A 23,883-nucleotide genomic window follows, 5' to 3' on the forward strand; every position below is an offset into this window, starting at 1 on the left:
AACCCCTTCTTGAAGGTGGCTATGCTTGCGGACGCCACCACCTCCTGTGGCAGTGAATTCCACATGTTAATCAACCTTTGGGTGAAAAAGTACTTCCTTTTATCCGTTTTAACCTGTCTGCTCAGCAATTTCATCGAATGCCCACGAGTTCTCGTATTGTGAGAAAGGGAGAAAAGTACTTCTTTCTCTACTTTCTCCATCCCATGCATTATCTTGTAAACTTCTATCATGTCACCCCTCAGTCGACGTTTCTCCAAGCTAAAGAGCCCTAAGCGTTTCAACCTTTCTTCATAGGGAAGGTGTTCCAGCCCTTTAATCATTTTAGTTGCCCTTTTCTGAACTTTCTCCAATGCTATAATATCCTTTTTGAGGTGCGGCGACCAGAACTGCACACAGTACTCCAAATGAGACCGCACCATCGATTTATACAGAGGCATTATGATACTGGCTGATTTGTTTTCAATTCCCTTCCTAATAATTCCCAGCATGGCGTTGGCCTTTTTTATTGCAAACGCACACTGTCTTGACATTTTCAGTGAATTATCTACCATGACCCCAAGATCTCTCTCTTGGTCTGTCTCTGCCAGTTCACACTCCATCAACTTGTATTTGTAGCTGGGATTCTTGGCCCCAATGTGCATTACTTTGCACTTGGCCACATTGAACCGCATCTGCCACGTTGACGCCCACTCACCCAGCCTCAACAGATCCCTTTGGAGTTCCTCACAATCCTCTCTGGTTCTCACCACCCTGAACAATTTAGTGTCATCCGCAAATTTGGCCACTTCACTGCTCACTCCCAACTCTAAATCATTTATGAACAAGTTAAAGAGGATGGGACCCAGTACCGAGCCCTGCGGCACCCCACTGCTTACCGTCCTCCACTGCGAAGACTGCCCATTTATACTCACTCTCTGCTTCCTATTACTCAGCCAGTTTTTGATCCACAAGAGGACCTGTCCTTTTACTCCATGACTCTCAAGCTTTCTAAGGAGCCTTTGATGAGGAACTTTATCAAAAGCTTTCTGGAAGTCAAGGTAAACAACATCTATCGGGTCTCCTTTGTCCACATGTTTGTTCACCCCCTCAAAGAAATGTAACAGGTTAGTGAGGCAAGATCTTCCCTTGCAGAACCCATGCTGAGTCTTCCTCAATAACCCGTGTTCATCAATGTGCCTACTCATTCTGTCCTTGATAATGGTTTCTACCAACTTTCCCGGTATTGAAGTCAGACTGACTGGCCTGTAATTTCCCTCAGCTGCCTGCCTCTGCCCTCTATGGACCCGGATCCCGCTCCTGCCCACCATGTGATGCTTCTAGAGACTCTACCCAAGAGGCCACTCCACGCCAGTGAGGTTGCTCAGGCCATGGGCAGAGACCGCATCCTCGCACACATTTTAGACTGGGTGGGAAGGGGGTGGCCAGTGGGCAAACTGGACACAGAATTCAGGGCGTTCACATCTCGCAGAGAAGAACTGTCCATACACAAGGGGTGCATTCTCTGGGGTAGCAGGGTGGTGGTCCCCCCACCACTGCGGAAGCAAGTGCTGGAAGCCTTACACAAAACACACCCGGGGATAGTGCGTATGAAGGCCCTGGCACGTAGCTATGTATGGTGGCCAGGGATGGAAGGTGCCAACCCTGCCAAGAGTCCCGGCCATATCCGCCCAGTGCACCTGTCCACCACTGGGAGTCCAATAGGAGGCCGTGGTCCCGGCTACACCTAGATTTTGCAGGGCCATACCAGGGCCAAATATTCTTTATTCTAGTCGACGCGTACACTAAGTGGTTGGAGGTGATTCCCGTAGCATCAACCTCCACCGCGGTGGCGGTCAGAGCCTTGCGAAGGGTCTTTTGCACCCATGGGATCCCCGAGACCCTTATCACGGACAATGGTACCGCTTTCACCTCCTGGGAATTCCAGGAGTTCCTGAATAGGTACCTCATTTAGCACATTCGGTCCGCCCCTTTCCATCCATCCACCAACGGCCAAGCAGAGCTCATGGTGCGCACCACAAAAGAGGCCCTGGGTTGCATTGTACAGGGGGAGTGGGACCACCGCCTGGCAGCCTTCCTATTTGGGAATAGAATCACCCCCAACCCCGTCACTGGGTTAAGCCCTGCCGAGTTGCTAATGGAGAGGAAGTTGATCACTAGGTTAGACAGGTTGCACCCTGACCGGGCTACGGACCTCCGCAGTTCCCCCAAAACTCGGGAAGCCACTAGGGGATTCTTTCCAGGGGATCCGGTATACGCAAAGAACTTTGCAAGCAGGCCGGAGTGGGTAGCCGCACGGGTGCTGCAGGTCACCAGGTCCCATTCCTACGAGGTCTCGTCAGAGGGGGGGCCAGATCCTAAGGAGGCATATTGACCAGCTGCGCTGCCGCACCTTGCTGGAAGAACTAACAGCGTTAGGGGGAGCGGGAGAGAACTATCAGCAACACCCCCGGGAGCTACTCAGCCTATCCCGGCCACGCTGATTATGCGGGCAGAAGAGCACCACAGCGGAGGGAGCGACCCCCCCAGAGTGGAGGTTCCAAAACAGCAACAAGTGGCGGACAGCCCTCTTCCGCCATCACCTCACCACGAGGAACCAGCAGTCCTGCCAGCCATGGTGGCCGCTCCAACTCCCCAAACAACCCTGAGGGGTCGACCAGGGAACGCAGGGCGCCAGCTTACTTGAAAGACTTTGTGTCTTGAACTAAGGGGGGAGGAGTGTTGTGTCTTGCATTTCAGTCCTGAAATTACAACACTGGGATTCCACTGGTCACCGGACGTAGCTCGCAAATATGCTCCGCCAATCAAGATCTGTGGCAGGAGGTTTAACTGGCCAGGATTGGACCTGGCCAGGCAGAGGGTTGTTCCGGGTTGTGTACATAATTAGGGACCCGGCCTGCGTTCCCTCTCTTGTGATGTACTCGCTAATAAAGCATGCTGCCTTCAACACGTCTTGTCATTCAGTACATTACAACTCCTATGAGAGCTATGGCTGACCTAAGGCCATTCCAGCAGCAGCAAGTGGAGGAGTGGGAAATCAAACCCAATTCTCCCAGATAAGAGTCTGCGCACTTAACCACTACACCAAACTGGCTTTCTCTTGCTGGCACTCGGTGCTGCACTGCCTGCCCCCATCGCGCTCACCCTTGCCACCGCAGGCACAGAGGCAGGGCAGCTGTGGGGTGTCTAGAAACCTTGGTGCCGGCCCTGGTTGTATGCCTGACTTATAATTGTGTACCAAATACATTTTTAAAAGTTACAACGTATTCATCCCCCAAGGAAGGAGCTGTAGTTCAGTTGCGGACTGCACACACTGGATGTGCACACACTGGTTGACAAATCGTACCCAAAGAGTGCTTGTGAATGGTTCCTCATCCTTTTGGAGAGAAGTGGCAAGTGGAGTGCCTCAAGGATCTGTCCTGGGACCTGTTTTGTTCAGCATCTTTATAAATGATTTGGATGAAGGAATAGAGGGAATGCTTGTTAAATTTGAAGATGATAACTAAATTGGGAGGGGTAGCAAATACAGCAGAAGACAGAGTCAGGACACATGATGAGCCTGACAGGCTGAAAAACTAGGCTAAAACAAATTAAATTAATTTTAATAGGGACAAATGTAAAGTTCTGCATTTAGGTAGGAAAAATCCAATGCATCGTTATAGGATGGGGGAGACTTGTCTTGGCAGTAGTTTGTGCGGAAAGGATCTAGACGTCTTAGTAGCCCATACACCAAACCTGAATCAGCAGTGTGATGTGGTAAAGGTCAATGCAATTTTAGGCTGTATCAACAGAAGTACAGTGTCCAGATCATGTGATGTGATGTTATCACCATACTCTGCTCTGGTTAGACATCATCTAGAGTATTGTGTTCAGTTTTGGGCACCACAATTTAAAAAGGATATAGACAAGCTGGAATGTGACTATAGGAGGGCAACAAGAATGGTGAGGGGTCTGCAGACCAAGTTCTATGAGGAAAGGCTAAAGGAGCTGGGTATATTCAGCCTGGAGAGGAGGCAGCTGAGAGGTGATATGATCACCATCTTCAAGTACTTGAAGGGCTGTCATATCGAGGATGGTGTGGAGTTGTTTTTTGTTGCCCCAGGAGGTCAAACCAGAACCAACGAAATTAAATCAGAAGAGTTTCTGGCTAAGCATTAGGAAGAACTTCCTGACAGAGCAGTGGAACAGGCTTCCTCTGGAGGTGGTGGGCTCTTCTTTGGAGGTTTTCAAACAGAGGCTAAATGGCATTCTGACAGCAATGCTGATTCTGTGAACTTAGGCAGTTCATGAGAAGGAAGGCAAGGATAGGTTACATCAGTACTTTGTTCTCATGACCCTTTCTTACACGCCCAGGAAATTGCTGTTTACCACTTTGGGATCAGGCAGCCATTTTTTTCCAGGCCTGTTTGGCCAAGGCTCCTGGAAAGTTGTTTTGTTTTGTTTTTTTGCCATCTTTTGGGCTTGGAGCAGGGGTCAGTGTGTGTGTGTGGGGGGGAGGTACTTGTGAATTTCCTACATTGTGCAACAGATTAGACCAGATGACCATGGAGGTCCCTTCCAACTCTTATGATTCTATGTTGAAGGTCCAATTTACACATTACAATGTCATTGTGTCCCTCATGGGTCCTTTGGACAAATGTATGATGGGAGTTCTGTGCTTGAAACTTCAATCCTAGGCATGTGCAGATCAATTCTAGGTCAGACTCCTATGGATCTGGGAATTTAAGTTCCAAGCATGGAACTCCCAGAGCATGTCTGAGAACAAGAGGCATGGGGGACATCAGAGGGTCATGAGGACTTTCTTACTTATAAATTTTCCCTCAGTTTCCAAGTTAAATTTTTAGCTAGCCAAGAAAAAAAAGGATCTTCATTAGCACTAGGCTCCACCCTGAGATTTCAGAGAACCATTGCTAGCTGGAGTTGCTGTTGTGATACAGCAGCCAGGGAGATCTAGACTAATATCCTTGATGGTGGGGGAAAGTGCTGTCAAGTCATAGGTACCTTATGGTGACCTCATAGGGTTTTCAAGGCAAGAGACAAACAGCGGTGGTTCTGCTGTTGCCTGTGTTTGTGCAGCAACCCTTATTTGGAGGTCTCCTATCCAAGTACTAACCAGGCCCAGCCCTTCTTAGCTAGTGATATCTGATGAGATCACGCTAGCCTGGGCCATCCGGGTCAGGATACAAATTCTTACTTTGTGAATTTCTTGCATTGTGCAGGGGGTCAGACTAGATGACTCTGGAGATCCCTGGAGGTGCCTTCCAACTCTATGATCTTACTTTTCTATAGACCTCCATAGACCTTGTGCCAGCCATTCCCTCCCAGGCTAACGGGCTTTGTGAGGATAAGATGGAGGAGAGGAGAACTATATATGCCAGTTTGTTGGACAAAGGACTGAACAAATACGTGATATTACGTGGGCATGATGAGTCAGTGGAACGTATGAAAACATCTTCCTGTGTTAATATTTGATTTGGTATAGTGACATACTACGCTTCAGCCTCAAGGTCTTGAGGGACTTCCCAATCCAAACAACAAATAAAAACCATTCAAAGTATTACACAGTAAAAAGAGGATCAAATTAGAAAAGGGATGCTCCTTTGAGCTCCTTGGAAACAGGGTAGGATAAAAATGTTCTAGATAGATAACAGCCGCCCTAGCAATAAAAAAATTGAATAACAAAGAGTATCGAAGGAGGCAAAAAAAGAGAATCTGCAGAGAACAATAAAACCAGTAAATCCATTAGAATAATAACATGGGAAAGAAAGAAGCAAAGGGAAAACAAAGCATTTGTTGACCTCAAGTACATTGTTTCTAAGTCAGCGATTTCTGAAACGTGTTTTTCACAAACAACTCCAAAATCACTTAAAATTGTTTTCCCTGCAAAGCTTTTATAACATCACAACCACTCTAGCTGATTTGCATTACCTACATTCAGATCAGCGAAGCTTCAACCTCTGTAAAGGACACCACATACTTTTCATGTTCATGCATGACAATTGGTGGCTGTTTGTATGATCACCCCCCCTGCACTGCCGCCATTTCAGTCTTAACATTCTATTAATACTTACATGACTGAATCACCTTGAAGGTGCAGTCAAAATGCCAAATATAGTTTTGAGCAATGACATAATCTGGAGGTTATTTTTTATAAGTAATGGTAGATGGAAGACTAATGGTAGTGCTTCATGTATAGAACACATATTTAGAGGAGAAAGTACACAGAGGTTAAAACCAGCCAGGAGAGGCCATGGTACAGTGACAGAACAGGCACGTATGTTCTTCCCTGGAATTTCAGCTAACAGCTCTGGCTAGCTGAGACCCTGGAAAGTTGCTGCTGGTCAGAGCAGACAATACTGGGCTAGGTGGATCAATGATCTGACTGGGCATATGGTAGCTTTATATGCCTCTTTACATGTTCTGTCTTGGAGTAGCATGTCAGGGTGACTTTGATCAGCAAAACAAGAGTGGAGGTTAAAGGGTTAAGTCCTCTTTCCTTTCCCAGCATGGCACTGATGCCAATTGAGACTGTGGAAGGCTGCAATTTGCATAGATGGTTGGGAATGTGTTATTTGTGAATTCTACTTATCTTTTTTTTTTAGTTTATAATAGTTTTAAATCATCTTTGTTCAATACTGCTACTGGTAGAGAACAAAGGAGTCAGATATGAAATGGACACTGTTACTAAATTCATGTAGGGGTTTTTTTTTTTAATTCTGTGACCTCCCCCCTCCCCTCTTTGTCCTGTATCATCCCTGTGCTCTAAGTTCTACATGTTCCTTCCCTCTCTTTCTATAATGGGTTACTTGCCTTTGAAAAAACCTTTGCTTGAGAAACCTGCTCTTAATACTTGGACCCTCCCAGCTTTAGGACAATGGTGATTGATTAGGCCTTGGAAAGTATCCAAGATAACACTTTGTGAGAAATTAAAAACACCTCCTTGTCCACAGATCCTGGGGGAACTCATGTACCTGAACAGCAGGCATTTTAACTTTTGGAAGTAATTTCAATAACACAGCACCTGTTTGCCTCCCACTTTGTATCTGCCCCCTCCTGCAGCCCCTTTGCATGCTCTCTACCTGGCAATGCAGTTGAAAGGGAGCCAACTTGCTTTGACTTTTACAAAATCTTCAGTCATAGTCTTTACAGACTTTTCAATCCTAGCCCAAATGTCAGACAAACATCCCAATGACTTTGGAGAGGAGAAAATTCCTCACAGAACTTGGTTGGAGGCAAAACTTCTGCTTTGGGCACCTTTAGAGGACTGGCTTTTCCCCTTCCTATATTGGGGAGCCAGTTTGGTGTAGTGGTTAAGTGTGTGGACTCTTACCTGGGAGAATCCAGTTTGATTCCCCACTCCTCCACTTGCAGCTGCTGGAATGACCTTGGGTTAGCCATAGCTATCGCAGGAATTGTCCTTGAAAGGGCAGCTGCTGTGAGAGCCCTCTCAGCCCCACCCACCTCACAGGGTGTCTGTTGTGGGGGTAGAAGGTATATGAGATTGTAAGCTGCTCTGAGTCTCTGATTCAGAGAGAAGGGCAGGGTGTAAATCTGCAGTCTTCTTCTTCTTCTTCTAACAACAACAGCAACAACAACCGGAATACCCTCTCAGTTTGTTTCCAGGCCGAATACAAAATATTGTTTTTGTCAGGGAAAGCTGTTCTGTAATTTCAGTAGAATTGGCAGAAACTGCCAAACTGGAAGCCCTAACTACAGCCATGGGTGATGCTCATGCTTTACTAAGGTAGGTTGCTAGCATTGTCTTTTCTTCCCTGGATCTCCAGGTGTTACATGCCAGATATTATGCTGTGTGCTGTTTTTAGGCCCATGCTTCTATTTCTCTGGTTTTTTAAAATGCTGTTAGCTTTGTTGTTGTTAGCCTCCTAAATGTAGTGATGCATTTGTAAGGCTAATGGAGCAGATAGTCTATGAAGTATTTACAAACCAGGTTTGGAGAGGAGTGAGTGTGTGATTGAATGGATGTGTCTGGATTGTGTTTGTTTTGCAATTGCCTTGCAGGTAACTGGGATCAAGGTGGATCATACAGCAGACCCCATAGGGGCACTTGTCAGTTGCCAGGAGAGTAGTCTCTTCTCCCTAGAGGTTAAACACGCAATGGAGCATTAAAAATGGAAGTTTGCTAAGTAGATCCAGCCTGAAACCATGACATAGCTGACTGGGATGTGAATGATAACTTGGTGTCTAAACCATGCAACACAACGGGGGCATCTGTTGATCTGGGTCAAGTAGGCTGCCCACCTTGAAAGGGGATCCCTCCCCCAGAGATTAAAGACTTGGATGAGGGCATTTGCACAGTGAAAGTCCAGAGAGAGAAAGAGAGAGAGGGAGAGGGAGAGAGGTTATATGGCAAAAATGAGGGGGGAAAGGAAAAGATGCTATTTTTCTAGGAGCCTGGGATTGGTTCTTGGTGAGATATTGTACTTTAGAAAAGGGAAATAAGGAAGGATTCTATTCTGAAAAGAAGGCATGCAAACTGACTGGTGGGATACTCTATGTTTGGAAAATAAAGTGGAGGGATTCTGTTGAAGAGAAGAGGGTTTTGTTATGATAGTGTGATTTTTAAACTGGTACTATGGGAGGACTGTCAATTGATAATAATATTGATGTTATTATAGTGGGAGGGGCCCACAAAGGCAAAAGTCATAATGCGGCCCTGGCTGCATTATTCTGAACGGCCCCCAAACAAAAAGTTAGAAGCAGTCACTCACTTCTGGGAGGACCAGCATGAAGAGAAACACAAGAAAGCAGATCTCTCCACTAAGCTCATGGCTTTGCAAATTCAGGGATACAAAACAAAGCAAGGCTCTCAGAGAAATAATGGGCCCCAACAATGTCCACCATCACAACAGGGTGCACCGCAAACATTTCCTAACAGTAGACAGTTGCAAGACATGTGGAATTTTGGGCCATTTTGCTCATGATTGTAGGATGAAGAAAAGAGACCACCACCAGTGTCAGCCCAAACAGCCGGAGGCAGATATGCAACCTCTAGCACCTGCTTTCCTGGAGCCTGTTTACAACATGGCACTGCTGACTGACCTATTGTGACTTTATTAATTCTCATTATTTTCCTTGTCTAGTGGACACAGATGCCTCCTGCACTACAATTCATCAGCAGAAGGCATTACTTCTTGCACCAAATTTTTGGCATAGCATCTGGTGCCTCTCCTCAGCACTCCCCCCCCCTCAAAGTTTAAAAAAGTTTGGACCAGGGGGATCCAGTTCTATGAGCCCCAAAAGAAGGTGCCCTCATCCTCCATTATTTCCAATGAAGGGAAGGCATTTAAAAGGAGCGTGGTCCCTCCCTTTAAATATGATGGCCAAAATTCCCTTTGTAGTTCAGTTGCGCTTGTCACAGCCTTGATCCTGGCTCTACCCCCAAAGTCCCCAGATATTTCCTGAGTTAGACCTGGGAACCCTAGGTCTAGTCATCTCCCTATTCCTACGGCACCAGTTTCTGTTTCTTTAGAACCATACAAGGTAACAAGCCATGTCTTAATTTCCCTACTTCCCCTGTTAATTTGTGAGGTTGGGATTTGTTGTGCAAATCTGATGCCAGGTTGTAAACTGGATGGTTTGCTCAGTGTGGCCCTGCAACCATCTGATTTTGCTCAATGATTTTTTTTTTGCTGACTGCAGCAGAAGCAGAGGCTTCAGAGGAACCTAAGTATCTTATGAATACCTTGCCTGCCTCCTTGTGGGCTTCCAAACCTCATGATGTTGGAAGCTTGTGAGCAACCAACTCTGTTAGAATTATAATCTGGCCCACTGTGAATTTCCCCAAATATCCTTTATCAAAAGAACAGACTGAGGTAATCACTCTGTTGTTATAACAGGGAATACTGATTGAACTGCCTCATGGGTCTGCCCGTAATACTCCTATGGCCTCTCTCGCCTCTGCTCCTGCATTTATTTGTCAAACCATCCTCCCTTGATCCTCATGCATTTCTCTATGACCTGCAACAGTTTGCCCCCACCTGGGAAAAGGACTTTGGGGGTCCACACTGGCACAGACCTACATTCCTTTCCCATGTTTCTTGTGTCTGTTCTCTTGTCTGTGTTGCTTGATGGGTGTGCAGTCTGCCTACAAAGTTTTACAGTTTCAACCTGTCCTCTCAGACATTGCATGCCATGACATCCACCTTGGAGACTCCAGCTGAGTGAAGGTCTACAGAAAGAAAGCAGCCTTAGAGATTGTGGGAAGCCCCATACCAGGTCCTGCTGGCACCAACATAGCTATCCGAGTGGCAGAGAGAAGTTTCTGGATCCACACATAAAAGGCACCTGGCACAGAGCCAGAAGACCAGCACCTAATTTGAATGCAGGAGTGGGAAGTCGCAACAAGGGGAACAAGCAACATGATCCAGATGGATTCCTGGCCCTTCAAACCAGACGTTGTCCTGAGAAAGGGGGACAAGGAGCTCAGCACTCCCAGAATCCCAAAGTACACAGGTCCCAGAGGCCAAAACTGACAAGTCAAAGATCTTATACTCACATGCATCACTTTGAAACCCCATACAAATGACTGAGCCATAGACTCAGGATATGTGTGCTCAACTTCTGTTTCTTTCTATTTGCTGCCTCCCTATACTGTGTGGAACCTACAGCAATATTAATGAAACACCCAGCCGTTCCACAAATCAGATGTACATTAAGGCTCTTAGCAAAAAGATGCATTTTGTGATTATTATTTTTAAGAGCCAACCTTAGGCTCAAAGGGGCAAATGTTAAACATATTTTATTACATTGTTAAGAGTTAAGCAACTTTCGATTTGTGGAGGGCTTTTTTTTGTAGAAAAAGCCCAGCAGGAACTCATTTGCATATTAGGCCACACCCAACACCAAGCCAGCTGGAACTGCATTCCTGTGTGTTCCTGCTCAAAAAAAGGCCCTGGATTTGTGAGTCTAAGGCTGATCTTAAATACCTTTAGGATGCTTTTTCCTTTCTCCTATCATTGCTCAAAAAACAGTTATTTGATCTGCTGATTGCCAAGCAGCCTTGTCTCAATCAAGAGTATGTTCTATCCTTATCTCCCATGGAAAAAAAAAGGTGTAAAGAGTTTATTTTCCTTTTCTCCCTAAAAGGAATGCAAAGTGTACTTCGAGGGAGGGGGAAGTTAATTGTTTGGAATTTTAGACCCTGACCTTTTGTCTGTTTTATACTGTTAAAGAAGAACTTTGAATCTTGTTCAGTATGCCAGCTTGCTATCTTGTATGCTCTGATAAAACCTTAGGTGAATTTTTTGCTGTCCTAGATAGAACCCAGGAAAAAGGGGCTTATACTAGAGTTTTGAACACTCCTCTAACAGTTGTATTGTTGTGATTTGCCCTGACTAGTAAGTCAATAATAAACCTGCTGCTTCATGTTTGGAAGTTCACATGAGGCTAATCTTGAAGGACTGATAACAGATTAAAGTACAATTACATTTTTAAAAGCATATATTTGCCTGTTGGACTGCTGTGAATCATTGGCCTTGGTTTAATTTCTTGTGCAAATAATGCCTTGAAATATGCATTCTTTGGACAAAGAAGCATATTCTTTTTTAAAATTTTGAAGAAAAGAGTATATGGAGACTAATTAAATTATAGCACACAAAGCATTTGTCCTAGCCCAGGGGTGGCCAAACTGCGGCTCTCGAAGCCCCCATCACCTTGTTGGCTGCCTTGGAGAAGGGGGGGGGGGAGAGAGAGAGAGAGAGAGAGAGAAGGCAGTTGTTTCTTGAAATCACTTCTCCAAGTCAAAATAGCTGATGGCTTGGAGAAGTCATGTAAAATTAAATTTGTTTTCTTTCTACCTCTCCCTCATCTATATATGCTTTCTTCCCTCCTTCCTTGCGGCTCTCAAATATCTGATGTTCATGTCTTGTGGCTCTCAAACATCTGATGTTTATTCTATGTGGCTCTTACATTAAACAAGTTTGGCCACCCCTCCCCTAGCCTGTTACTGTCAGGCCATGCTTCATTGAAGTCTCTTTGCTTTATGAATGTATTTAATCCCTGCTTACTAATATTGTTATTGAATAAAATTCTATGCTACTAACCTATGTGTTCCGCAAGGAAAAGAGGAGGGCTGGGAATGGAGGCTGCCAAGACTCCAAAGGCCAGTAGGGCCTTTGAAGTGCAAAGCGCCCAGCTAGCCTCCCTGGCGCCTCGCGAGCAAAGCAAGGACATCACCAAGGGGGGGAATGTAACCATCACCGGTAAAAGATAAGCGGGCGTGTGAAAGTGTTACTTGCAGGAACAACTGTAGTTTTATTATGAGAAGTAGTTTAAAGCCCAAAGCCTTTGAAGTGTATTCATAAATGCCAATGGTTCAAGCTGTCTGTTATCAGTTTCAATGAATCCATGTAGAGAGTAACATTGTTGTAATCAATAAATGAAACTTAGTTTTTAACAAAGACAAGTCTTATCATTTTGAAACTTCAATGAACCCTTTGCTGACATTTTATGGCTGACATTTTATGGCCGTATTTAAACTTGTTTAATTTTACACTAATTTCTGTTAAGCAGAGTACAGCTTTCAAGCATCCACCAGCAATCCTTGACATGAGCATAGAGGTATTATCTATCAATTCACAAAATGCATAGTCCCCCTTTCTCACCTTGTCAGGGCCACAAAAGCAGTTTTTAGATTTTAAAAACACACATAATAAAAACACATCTGAAACATAATTGAAACCAAACAAAAACATGTCATTCAAACAATTAAGATGAAGATATAATATTAGTTAGTTAGTTCAATTTTTAGACAACCCTTCCTTGTAAAACAAGGCTCAGGGTGGTGTATCAGGAATCTTACATTATTAAAATCATAACTTAAAACTGTAAGAAATATACAACAATAAGTCACCAATGGATGGTGATAAACTGTTGGAGTGCCACTGCCTCGTTTTGGGGGGTCGGGGGGGGGAGGCAGGGAAAGCAGGAGTGCCAGCGAGATGGAAAAAACATCTAGTGGAACAACCAAATGCCTAGTGGAACATCTCTGCCTTACATGCCCTGTGGAACCTCACAGGTTCTGCAGGGCACAATCCAGATGTCATTCAGCAGAGAGTTCCATGAGGCCATGTGTAGAAAACACACGTTTAAAAAACTGGGTCAGGAGGGATCATTAAGGGAGAGCCAGACAAAACAGAAGATTCGTCACCAGAAGGAGGCAGGCACCAGTGTTCCCTCTAAGCTGAGTTAGCTTGAACTAGCTCACACATTTTTAGCCTCCAGCTTACAGATTTTTGTCTTAGCTCAGGAAGGATGACCCCAGAGCACACTAATTTATTTGGTAGCTCACAACTTTAATGCCAGTGGCTCACAAAGTAGAATTTTTGTTCACAAGACTCTGCAGCTTAGAGGGAACATTGGCAGGCACCATAGTTTTAGTGTTACGAATGAAAAAGCACTCTCCTAGATTCCTACCTGCCTAATCCGAGAATGTGGGGGCACCCAAAGCAGGATGACTGAAGATGACCGTAGCAGTCAGGTAGGTTCATAAAGTTGTAGACAGTCCTTTAGGTATGTTGGTGCCAGGCCATGTAGGGCTTTAAAAGTCAACACACAGACCAGGTGCCAGTGTTAGATGGACCAGCACTAGAGTAATATGGTCCCTATATGACTCACTCGGGTCAACATCCAGGCTGCAGCCTTGTGCACCAATTGAAGTTTCCAAAGACTTTTCAAGAACAGCCCCGCAAAGAGTGCATTGCAGTAATTAAATCTAGAGGTAACCAGGCCATGCATCACAGCAACCAGGTCTTTTCTGCCCAGGAAAGGCTGCAGCTGGCTAACCCACCAAAGGCAAAAAAAGGCACTCCTGGCCGCAGCTAACTCTTTCATATTCAGCTGTAGGTCTGGGTCCAGGAGAACTATAGACTTGTTCCTTCAAGGGGAGTGTAAACCCATTCAGAACAGGTGCAACTTTATATCCTAGTCAGACCAGCCCGCCAGTAGCTCTTCTATCTTATCAAGATTAAGCTTCAGTTTATTAGAGGTAGAGGTAGTCCCCCTGTGCAATCACCAGTCATTTCCAACTCTGGAGTAACGTTGCATCGTGATGTTTTCATGGCAGACTTTTTTTTACAGGGTGGTTTGCTATTGCCTTCCCCAGTCATCTACACTTTACCTCCAGCAAGCTGGGTACTCATTTTACCAACCTCAGAAGGATGGAAGGCTGTGTCAACTTTGAGCTGGCTACCTAAATCCAGCTTCCGCTGGAATCAAACTCAGGTTGTGAGCAGAGCTTGGACTGCAGTATTGCAGCTTACCATTCTGTGCCATGGAGCTTTTTCAGTTTATTAGCCTGCATCTACTGCAGGTGTCCCTGTTTTCATATGTGAAATACTAAAGAGTCTGCCTTGTATTTGGGGGGCATGGGTCTCAGAACTGAGTTTGGTTCAGTTGTTTACTGATTTTATTTTTAGACAAGCTCCTGCTCTGGTTGAGTTTCTTTCTCATGCAGAACTGAGCTGTACTGGAACAGCTCTTTCCAGTGCTGAAATCCCACTTACATCACATACTCCCCCATCCGTTTCTCTCTTGGATACGCATACAAAAGAACACTTTGGGAAGGATACATTTTGCATGTGTTTTTCCACCTCCACCAAACCTGTTGGTGTTATTTATCTTCCAAATGCCCAAAGTTTTAAAGGGAAGAACAATGACACACACACACACACACACACAAATCAATCTCTTTTTTTGGCTTGTTTTATTTTTGTAGTTTAAACATCTCTGCGAACAAAAATATACAGATAAAAAAAATAGCAAAACATGATTTAAAAAAAAATTCAAATAGAAGAGGAAATCCAAATTAAGGAGTATGCTTGAAAGAGAAGTGCCAGAGTTGGGGTGTGTGTGTGGATTGGAATCAGCCAGAAAGAGAAATAAACATCTTTAAAGGGGGATTAGATAGATTCATGGGGGATAGGTCTATCAGTGACTACTAGTCATGGTACTGAGGGAAACCTTCCACATTCAGAGGCACTAAACCTCTGAATCCCAGAGCCAGGAGGCAACCTGTGGGGAAGGTCTTGGTCTCTATGCCCTGTTGTTGGCCCTCCAGAGGAAGTGGCTGGACACTATGTGAGACAGGATGCTGGACCATTGGTCTGATCCAGCAGGGGTCTTCTTGTGTAAAGAGAGGCAGCAGTGATAAGCATTTTGAGGGTTGTTCAAACAGACCAGAATCTGCAGTTTTATAGAAGCAGGTAGAGCCCTATTGGTTCCTAGCGTCACCTCTTGATCACTGCAATACCACCAACTTCTGCAGTGGTGGAGGAGCTACCGCATTGGAAGGAGGCAGATAAGCAACAGTTTACCAGTTGCTGTGTGGTGAGTGAGGGAAGGTAAATGACATTATAGTCTGATGTTGTTGGCTCTTGGAAGCTAAGCAGCATTGCTACTTGAATGGGCGACTGTCAAGGAACACTCTGTAGAGGAAGGCAATGGCAAAACCACCTCTGCTTTGAAAGCTCTTTGCTGAGGTCATCATAAGTCAGTTGCATTTTGATGGCACTTACATACATGGGGTAGGTGGCATTTATAAATATGCTCTCTCTGAACATAACAGTTCTATTTTAGCTATTGTGGCTAATAGGAGAGAAAAAGAAAAAAAAAGAACAAAAAAGGCCTCAGGTACTTCTGGAAAGTTTTGGCCATAGATAGATCCAGGTGGGCAGCCGTGTTGATCTGAAGCAATAGAACAAAGTAGGAGTCCAATAGCGTCTTTAAGACCAACAAAGTTTTATTCAGAATGTAAGCTTTTGTGTGCATGCACACTTCTTCAGACGAGGAAAGAGGTACAGTGAGCAGAGCTACATATAGCTGGTGGGCAGTGGTTTAGAATGCAAAGTTAAAATCCAGTGGCAGAAAAGTAAAATTAACAAATTGAGAAAACCTTTGATCTGGGTAGCATTAGTGTGCAAAACCAATAAAGCAGTAACATGTCAGAATGTGAGAGTTCCTGACAATTCCTAGAGATACCCAGAAGTGACAAGGGTAGTTCTAGCAATCACCAAAACTCCATGGTAATCTTCAGGGGTCGTTTTGTAGGAAAAAAGGTGGTGGAGCTCAACCAGGGATTGTTATGCAGCTGCACCTACTACTCAATGGACAAGGTGGGAAGGAGGAGGTGGAACTCTCAGAAAGGTTCAGGAGCTGTGTTCCTGTGAGCTCCCACTGAATCCGAGGCCTGGTAATCTTACCTCTTTGTTTTTCACTAGCTGAAAAGCTGGTTGGATTCAGCTCACTGTATTATAGTCTTCATATTTTCTCTTATTCCTGTAATACATTTTCAGGTGAAGGGATAGAAAAGTCATAGCCCACAGTGCTTCCTTAATACGACCATTTAGGTTTGCAAACTGCTGGAGGAGATGAATTCCCTTAATAGGTGGAAATGGGCAGCTGAAACTTTTCAAGGCATTGGGCTAAAATAGCATCGTCTGGCAAATAACATCCCATTAAGCCCATATTAAAGGAGCAGGGCATTTTTCTCCAGGCCTCTTGATAACCCTGTGAATGTTCTATGACACAGCCTGGCAGTCAAGTCAAATGAGGCCCTTCTGCATCTCTTGTAGCATTCTTTAGCCACTTGGCATTTCCCAAGCCCTGGGGCACAGGCTACTCTTTGGGAAAACAGATGGAGAGATGCTTGTAACAGCCAGATATTCCCAAGGAAGATGCTACAGCTGTGGTTCAGGAGGAGTAGGGGAATCTAAAATAGTAGTAGCAGGTTGTGGCAGTGAATTCCAATTTTTCAGTTTGTGAAATTATTTCTTTTGTTTTAAAGTATTAGTAGCATTGATGCTACTGCCTCCTATTCCAGTTTGGCTTTTGCATTGGGCCATTAAACCCAGCTCATTAAACCAGTGAGATTATCCCATGGGTAGGTATGGTTGCATGTCTGGTATGGTTGGATGGCATATGGTACAGCAGCCTTGTAGAAGCTAAGCAGATATGGGGATATGGTCAGTACCTGAGATAGGGTGGCCAACTCTGGGTTGGAAAATTCCTGGAGATGTTTGGGTGGAGCCTGTGGAGGGCAGGGTTTGGGAAAGGAGAGGGACCTCATCAGGATATCACACTATAGAGTTCACCCTCCAAAGCAGCCATTTTTCCCCTGGGGAACTGATCTCTGCAGTGTAGAAATCAGTTGTAACATCAGGAAATCACTAGGCTCCATCAAGAGGTTGGCAAGCCAGAAACCCAAGAATGAGTTCCTGGATGGATGGATGAATGGTAGTCATTTCTCAGCACTTGCGGAATGTTGAAAGCAAGCTGCTAGATCAACTTTTCAATAAGGGTTGAAGAGAGAGCTGCCAATTCCAGGCTGATCCATAGGCAAATTAGCCACCTCTGTAGTTACTACACTTTAGAATGGTTTGCAATTTTTCTATAGCTTTTTGAATCATTCCTGGCTTGAGCAACCTAACAGTAAATGCTACTTGAGTAAAATGAAGGTTGGCCTGGATTTGGGGAGTTTTGAGCTGTGTGTAGGGTTGCCAGGTCCAACTCAGGAAATATCTAGGGATTTTTGAGGGTGGAGCCAGGTGCAAGACAAGCATGATTGAACTCTAAAGGGAGTTCTGGCCACCACATTTAAAGGGACCACATTCCTTTTAAATGCCTTCCCTCCACTGGAATAATGGAGGATAGGGGCACCTTCTTTAGAGGCTCATAGAATGGGACTCCCTCTTCCAATTTTTGAAATTTGGGGGGCTTTTTTGAGGAGAGGCACCAAATGCTATGCTGAAAATTTGGTGCCTCTACCTCAAAAAGAGCCCCTCCAGAGCCCCAGATACCCACAGATTGATTCTCCATTATATCCTATGGGAATTGGTCTCCATAGGGAATAATGGAGCGCCCAGCAGACATTTCCCTCTCCCCAGCTTTCTGACAACCCTGATGTGGGAGAAGGGCCTCTAAACTGCGGGAACCTCTGCCCCCAACTGGGGATTGTGTAACCCAAAAACAGAATCACAGCACAACAGGCAGGGAAAACTAAAGCAAAAAGCTCCCGTGAAATCCAGCCTCCAATAAATCAAGAAAAATAAGACAATAATCATAAATCAATGTAGAATATATTTAAGTCACCAGGAAATGAAATCAATCAATCCTATATAATCCAAGGAACGTGTCCACCACCAATGCCAGTTCCAACTTCTCAGCACATCAATGCAGCAATTCTTTGGGAAAGGTGGGAATAAAAATAATTCAAAGATCCATTTCACAAATGTGTACAGCCAGCAGTCCAAAAAGCAACAGGCTTGTACTATTGTTCCTGTTTTGCAAACGCTTCTTTGAGCCTTTCATAAAGCAATTAATATATCAGGTAAAAACGCCGTCAACTTTCAACTATGAATCATCATCCAGTTGAAAGTTAACGGCATTCTTACCTGATATAATTAATTAATTAATACCTGATCCCCTCTGATGAAGTGTGCTTAGAGAGCACATGAAAGCTTTTGTTCTAAATAAAACTTGGTTGGTCGTAAAGGTGCAACTTGACCCCTGCTTTGTTCAACTGCTTCAGACCAACACGGCTGCCCACCTGGATCTATTAAATAGTCAGTTCTCCACTGAACTAGAGCAATTTCCACAGCCTTCCCCACAGTGAGTTGAACAAACTGGCACGAAATGCAATTTTGGTAGGCCGTTTCTTTTAACTTGCTTCTCTGAATGCCTCTGATTCTCCATCTGCAAATCTTGTGTTATCAAGTCTACAAAGGTTTTAGTTTGGGTCATGTTCAGGGTGCTAATTGGGACAGTCCTTATTTGCCTTAGGGGCCTAAGGTTGGGGTTTGAGGGCCATTCTTTAATGAGATTTTGTCAGATACAAGGAATGAAAAGTCTGTCTTCCGTATCACCTCTAGAGGGAGCTACAACTGCTGTAATTTGAGTAAACTTTCATCTGCAAAACATTTCATATGTATTTGTATTTCATTAGGACATTTATGTGCCTTATGATATATAATAAATGGTCTGTGCAAAATCAGTGGCTGTGTGTGTGTGTGTGAAATAGTGCAAGAAATTATATCATGAGTCGCCCTACTGCTAAGCACTGAACCTAAGACCTTTTGCATGTGCCAAGCACGTGTCGGTGAATTGTAGCAATACACCCCCTAATCTCTGAACATAATATTTGCCCTCCTGGGTCAGTTGAAAGGTTCCTGCTATTTCCAGCCACCAGCCCTGAGATCATCACAGCCAGGTCTATTCTTACCTATTGACTTGAGTTGTCGGTTTGTCTGCAGAGAGGTCACTGCAACAATTATGCTTTGCAAAGACAAAAAATGGAGTCTTGTGTTATATAGTGAACAGATTTACTGAAGCATAAACTTTTAATAGGCTTAATCAGATGAATTAAGTGAATTATCTTTCAGTGTATGTACACTGCAAACATTCTGAGCAACCTATTGGAATGCATCAATAGGTTGAACTGTATTAACCAGAATTTAAACTGGGGCTGGGATGGTGGAATGGTATAGCCCGATTTCATCACATCTTGGAAGCTAAGCAGGGCCGGTATTTGAGCTGGAGACCACCAGGGAAGGCTTTGCAGAGGAAGCCAATGGCAAATAACTTCAGCTTCTCATTGAAAGCCCCTTGCTGGAGTTGACATGTCACTTTTGACTTGACAACACTAACACACCCAAACAGATATGACACTTTTCTTAGTTTTTGCTTAATGTGTTATTTATTTAGAGAATTTCTGTGCCGCCTCTGTAGTCATTGTATCCAGGGCTTTTTTTGTAGAAAAAGCCCAGCATGAACTTAGTTGCATATTAGGCCACACCCCCTGACACCAAGCCATCTGGAACGGCATTCCTGTGTGTTCTTGCTCAAAAAAAGCCCGGATTGTATCCAGTTACTCAAGGGGAACTGATCTCATAAGTCTGGAGGTGAGCTGTAATTCCAGGATCCTACCTGGAGGTTGGCATCCCTAGCCTCAAAGGGGAAACATTCCATTGATGAGGTGCCACTATAGCCCTGTTCCTGGCTGCCACCTGCCTCACCTCTCAAGGCAGGGACATAGTGAGCAGGACTTAAGAAACAGATCTTAACTGGTGGGCTGGACAGTATAAGGGGAGATGGCCCTTTAACTATCATGGCTCCAAGCAATTTAGTACCTTCAGGGTAAGAAATTATCACTTTAAATTGTACCCTGAAGCAGGTGGAGGGCCAGTATGGATCTTGCATTACCTGGGTGATACCATCCCTATATCCCACATCTGGCTGCCACATTTTAGACCAGCTGGAGTTTCTGCACTGTTTTCAAAGGCAGCCGTATGCAGAGTGAGTTACATTACTAATGTAATAAGTAGGTTGTGTTATCACCAACTACAGCTGTTGTGGTCACTGTGCTTATCTTGTATACTGGTTATATATTGAAATGTCACAAAGTTATCTGTATATCTATTGCATTTCATAGCCTTTTAACCTCACTGTCCTCAGTTCCCCGCCTTATTGTATATATATTTCCACTGAATTAGTTTTCACTTCATGCAGTTGATAAAGTAGTAGTCTCTAGCACAGAAACATTTCTGCTGTAATAAATGTATTAGTCTTTAAGTTGCCGCTAAACTCCTTGGGGGAAAGGGTGTTGTTGTTGTTGTTGGAAGTACCTGGTGCAATGTCCCTGTGTCTCAGACCTCCAGAAGCCAGTGACCACAGAGTAGGTAAGGTAGTCAGGCACATGCTAAGCTCCTTCCTGTTTACTCTCTATTGTCACAGTCTCCCCTTGAGATGCAGATGAGCACTCCTAAGGAAAAGCAACTTCCTTCCTGTTTTCTCTCTCTCTCTTTCCTTCTACCCACACATGGATACTCCCAGCCCCGTAGCCAGGATATGAAGAATTGGGGGGCCCGGATTTTTTTCAGGGGGCACATAGTGACCCCAACCTCCATGGCCTTCTCTGCTACCACCGCTGAGGAGGAAAGCTGCCAGCTCGCTGCCATACAGCCTCCCCCCTCCCCACAGCTGCCCCAAGGTGATCCCTTTCCACCCCTTTTCCAGCAGCTCTGATGGGGAGCCACTCAGAGGTTTAGATACGTGCCACACGGTCTCCTGCCCTTACCTGTAGCATGATCCAGCTAGCCAATCTCGGTGGGACAAGGGGGGTGGGGGTGGAAGGCACCACCAAGTCGCAGCTGACTTCTGGGGTTACAAGACCTCCAATTTGGTTTTCTTCCCATCAGAGGGCAAGCCGAGGCTGCCCAAGTGCAGCTCCCTCCCTCGCTCGGGTGGCCAGCGAGACCAGGCCAGAAAACCCCTGCAGGCGAACATCACCTCTCCACTGATCCCCAGCCCCAGACTGCAGCTGGGACCTCCGCTTGTGTGCGCCAGCCTACCCTGCCCTGTCTGGCAGAGAAAGCCTGTAATGAAGCCATCCGCTCCCTACCCCCGCCGCCCCGCTTGAGGGCCAGAATGGCTGCTGCTTCCAGGTGCCTTCTAGCCCAATGCAGAGCTTAACTTTCAGTTCTGGGCGCTGAAAGTGCCCTGTTGTTTCTACTTGCTGAGGGGTCAGAGATTTCTTCCGGCCCCTAAGCAAGCAGAAGCAACGCTGAGCATAACTTTCAGTCTTGGGCGCTGAAAGTACCCGTTGTTACTTTTTGCTGAGAGGTCAGAGAATTCTTCCGCCCTCTAAGCAAGCAGAAGCAATTGTGTATGATCACATCCCCTAAGCAAGCAAAAGCAACTGTGTATGATGACGGAAGAATGGAGAAGGATGCAGACGAGGCACTGGAGGCTGGTTAGGGGCCCCAAGTCAGGGGCCCCCCACCGAGTAGTCAGGGGGCTGTGCCCCCACAGGCCCCCTTGTAGCTACGGGCCTGGATACTCCTTTCTGCATCCATCCCCATCTGGCAGGTAGATAGCATAGGATCTTCCTCTATCTCTTATTCTTCACTGTTCTAGAATAAAGCAGGTATTATTTTGTTTCAACTTGAAAAAGTGGCTCTGTGTAACTTTGCGACCACATGGTCTGTTTTGCTTCAATACAAGCACCTCTGTACACTAAAGAAGGATCTGGACCAGATAGCAGCTGTAATACCTAACCTGGCAATTCCACTGGAATTTTGCAATGGCTTCTGCAACAACAGATCCCACTGAATGGTAAAAACTTACTTCTCTTGTCTAGGAACAAAATATCTGTAAGAAAACATTAATCTTACCTGCACTTCTGCTACCACTACACCTCAGTCGGAATAAACAGATAAATTGTAAATTGCTAAAGGACATAGAAAAATGTTGTGCCTTGCTAGTCCTGTTGATGTAACCAATGTCTTCAGACTTTTGTGTTTATGGTTTCTGACATATGTGGAAGTGCTTGTCAGACAGAAATAGGTAAAACTCATGTTAGGGTGTTATATCTAAACTGCTTCAATCAGTTCTGGCAACTGGCATTTCTAGTTTTTAAAAAAGAAGAATTTCTCTCTTATTTTTTATCCTGCCTTTTCTCTAAGGCCTTTTGAGCCTTTAAAGCTCCTTTGCAACTCTGATATAGCATGCTGGACACAACCACAAAATGGCTACTACAAAATGTCTTTCACAGAAGATGGAGCCAGCAGCAAAACAGCTGCATGAGTTACTTTCAGGCACACAGGGAAGTTCCTTGAACAGTGGTGAAAGCTGCTGCCAAAGCAATGTTTTTTGTTTTTTTTTAAATCTGCACAGTCAATCAAATCTCCAGTGGTCAATCAGAAGCCAAGCTTCACCTGGCCCCATTCTACTTTCTGGGGTACTAGAAAATGTGTTGGTGGGCTCCATGTTGGGGAACCCTGCTCTAAGAAGCTCAGGGCAAAATGCATGACCCTATTTGTCCCCCATTTACACTAATAACAAGCTTTTGAACAGGGCTTTTTTTGAGCAGGAATGCAGTTCCAGTGTAAGAAAAAGCCCCCTACTTTTCATACACGTGGACATTGTGATCACCAGTATGGTTGCCAGGATGCCTGGAGTTTTGACTCGCACACATCTGCTTTAAGAAGTGGACTTTGCCCACAGTTTCTAAGGGTTATGTGGATACTATAAGCCTCAGCTTTGCAGCAGCATTCTGCGTCTCTGAATGGCTGTTAGCCAGAACTACAGACAAGCCTCCAGCCACTCCTTGCATGCACAGTCTCGGCTGTTGCAGTGGAAGAAGCCACACCGCTATGAACTGTACAGGGAAACAGTTTCCAGCCTGTTTCCATGAACCAAAGGCTAACACCACCAGAACCCATCTTGTTTTCCTGACTCCATTACAGCAAAGCAAGAGACTCACGTATCCAACAGCTGCTTCAACTTCTGCATAAGGCAATCAAGCTTATCTTAGTTGTGGATCCTGCCAGACTGCCTAAACTTTTGTCCAACGGAACTCAAGACAAAGGATGGTGCCAGCAGAGGAGTAAAGAAGAGGAAGAACAGCTTTACTTAGAGCCAGAGTTCTTTGTATAGATCAGGTGTCACCTTAGGTAGCAATTTGGCCCTCTATTGTCACCTTTAGAAAAGTTTGATAGCTGTTTAATCACCTCCACCCATGCCCTGCCCTAACTGTCACACTGGAGCCTCCCCCTTGCCCATTGTTACCTGGAAGCCCAATCAGGTAACCAGGGCCAGGTCCACTCATTGGCCAGGTATGGGTATCCAATCAGGTGCCCCCAATAAACTGGCCATTGGCTACTGCACAAGTCCAGCCCTTATGGTCATTGCGGAGCCTCCCCTTTTTCTGAGGTCATGTACCAGCTGACCACCTGTCATCCATACCTGCGCCTCCTACCCCCTAAGGGTTCAAGGTAGTCCTTATAACCTCTGGCCCAACTCCCCACAGGTGTGCATCTAGCAGTACCCCAGTTCCGCTGTCTAGATACATCCCTGATTCCTGATCAGTTGAGG

At 45.1% G+C, this 23,883-nt stretch overlaps 1 protein-coding gene across 1 annotated transcript in view; it reads left to right on the forward strand.

Annotated features, from left to right (window-relative positions):
• Nucleotides 1–20,158: 20,158 nt before the first annotated feature.
• Nucleotides 20,159–23,883, forward strand: part of LOC132579740 (uncharacterized) — a 75,021-nt gene continuing 71,296 nt past the window's right edge. Inside the window, exon 1 of the mRNA XM_060250373.1 lies at nt 20,159–20,304. Coding sequence (XP_060106356.1) covers nt 20,298–20,304 — 7 coding nt within the window. The 5' untranslated portion in view covers nt 20,159–20,297. The remainder of the gene's footprint in view (nt 20,305–23,883) is intronic.

This window comes from Heteronotia binoei, chromosome 1, assembly GCF_032191835.1.
Source record: "Heteronotia binoei isolate CCM8104 ecotype False Entrance Well chromosome 1, APGP_CSIRO_Hbin_v1, whole genome shotgun sequence".
In the NCBI taxonomy this organism is placed as follows: Eukaryota; Metazoa; Chordata; class Lepidosauria; order Squamata; family Gekkonidae; genus Heteronotia; species Heteronotia binoei.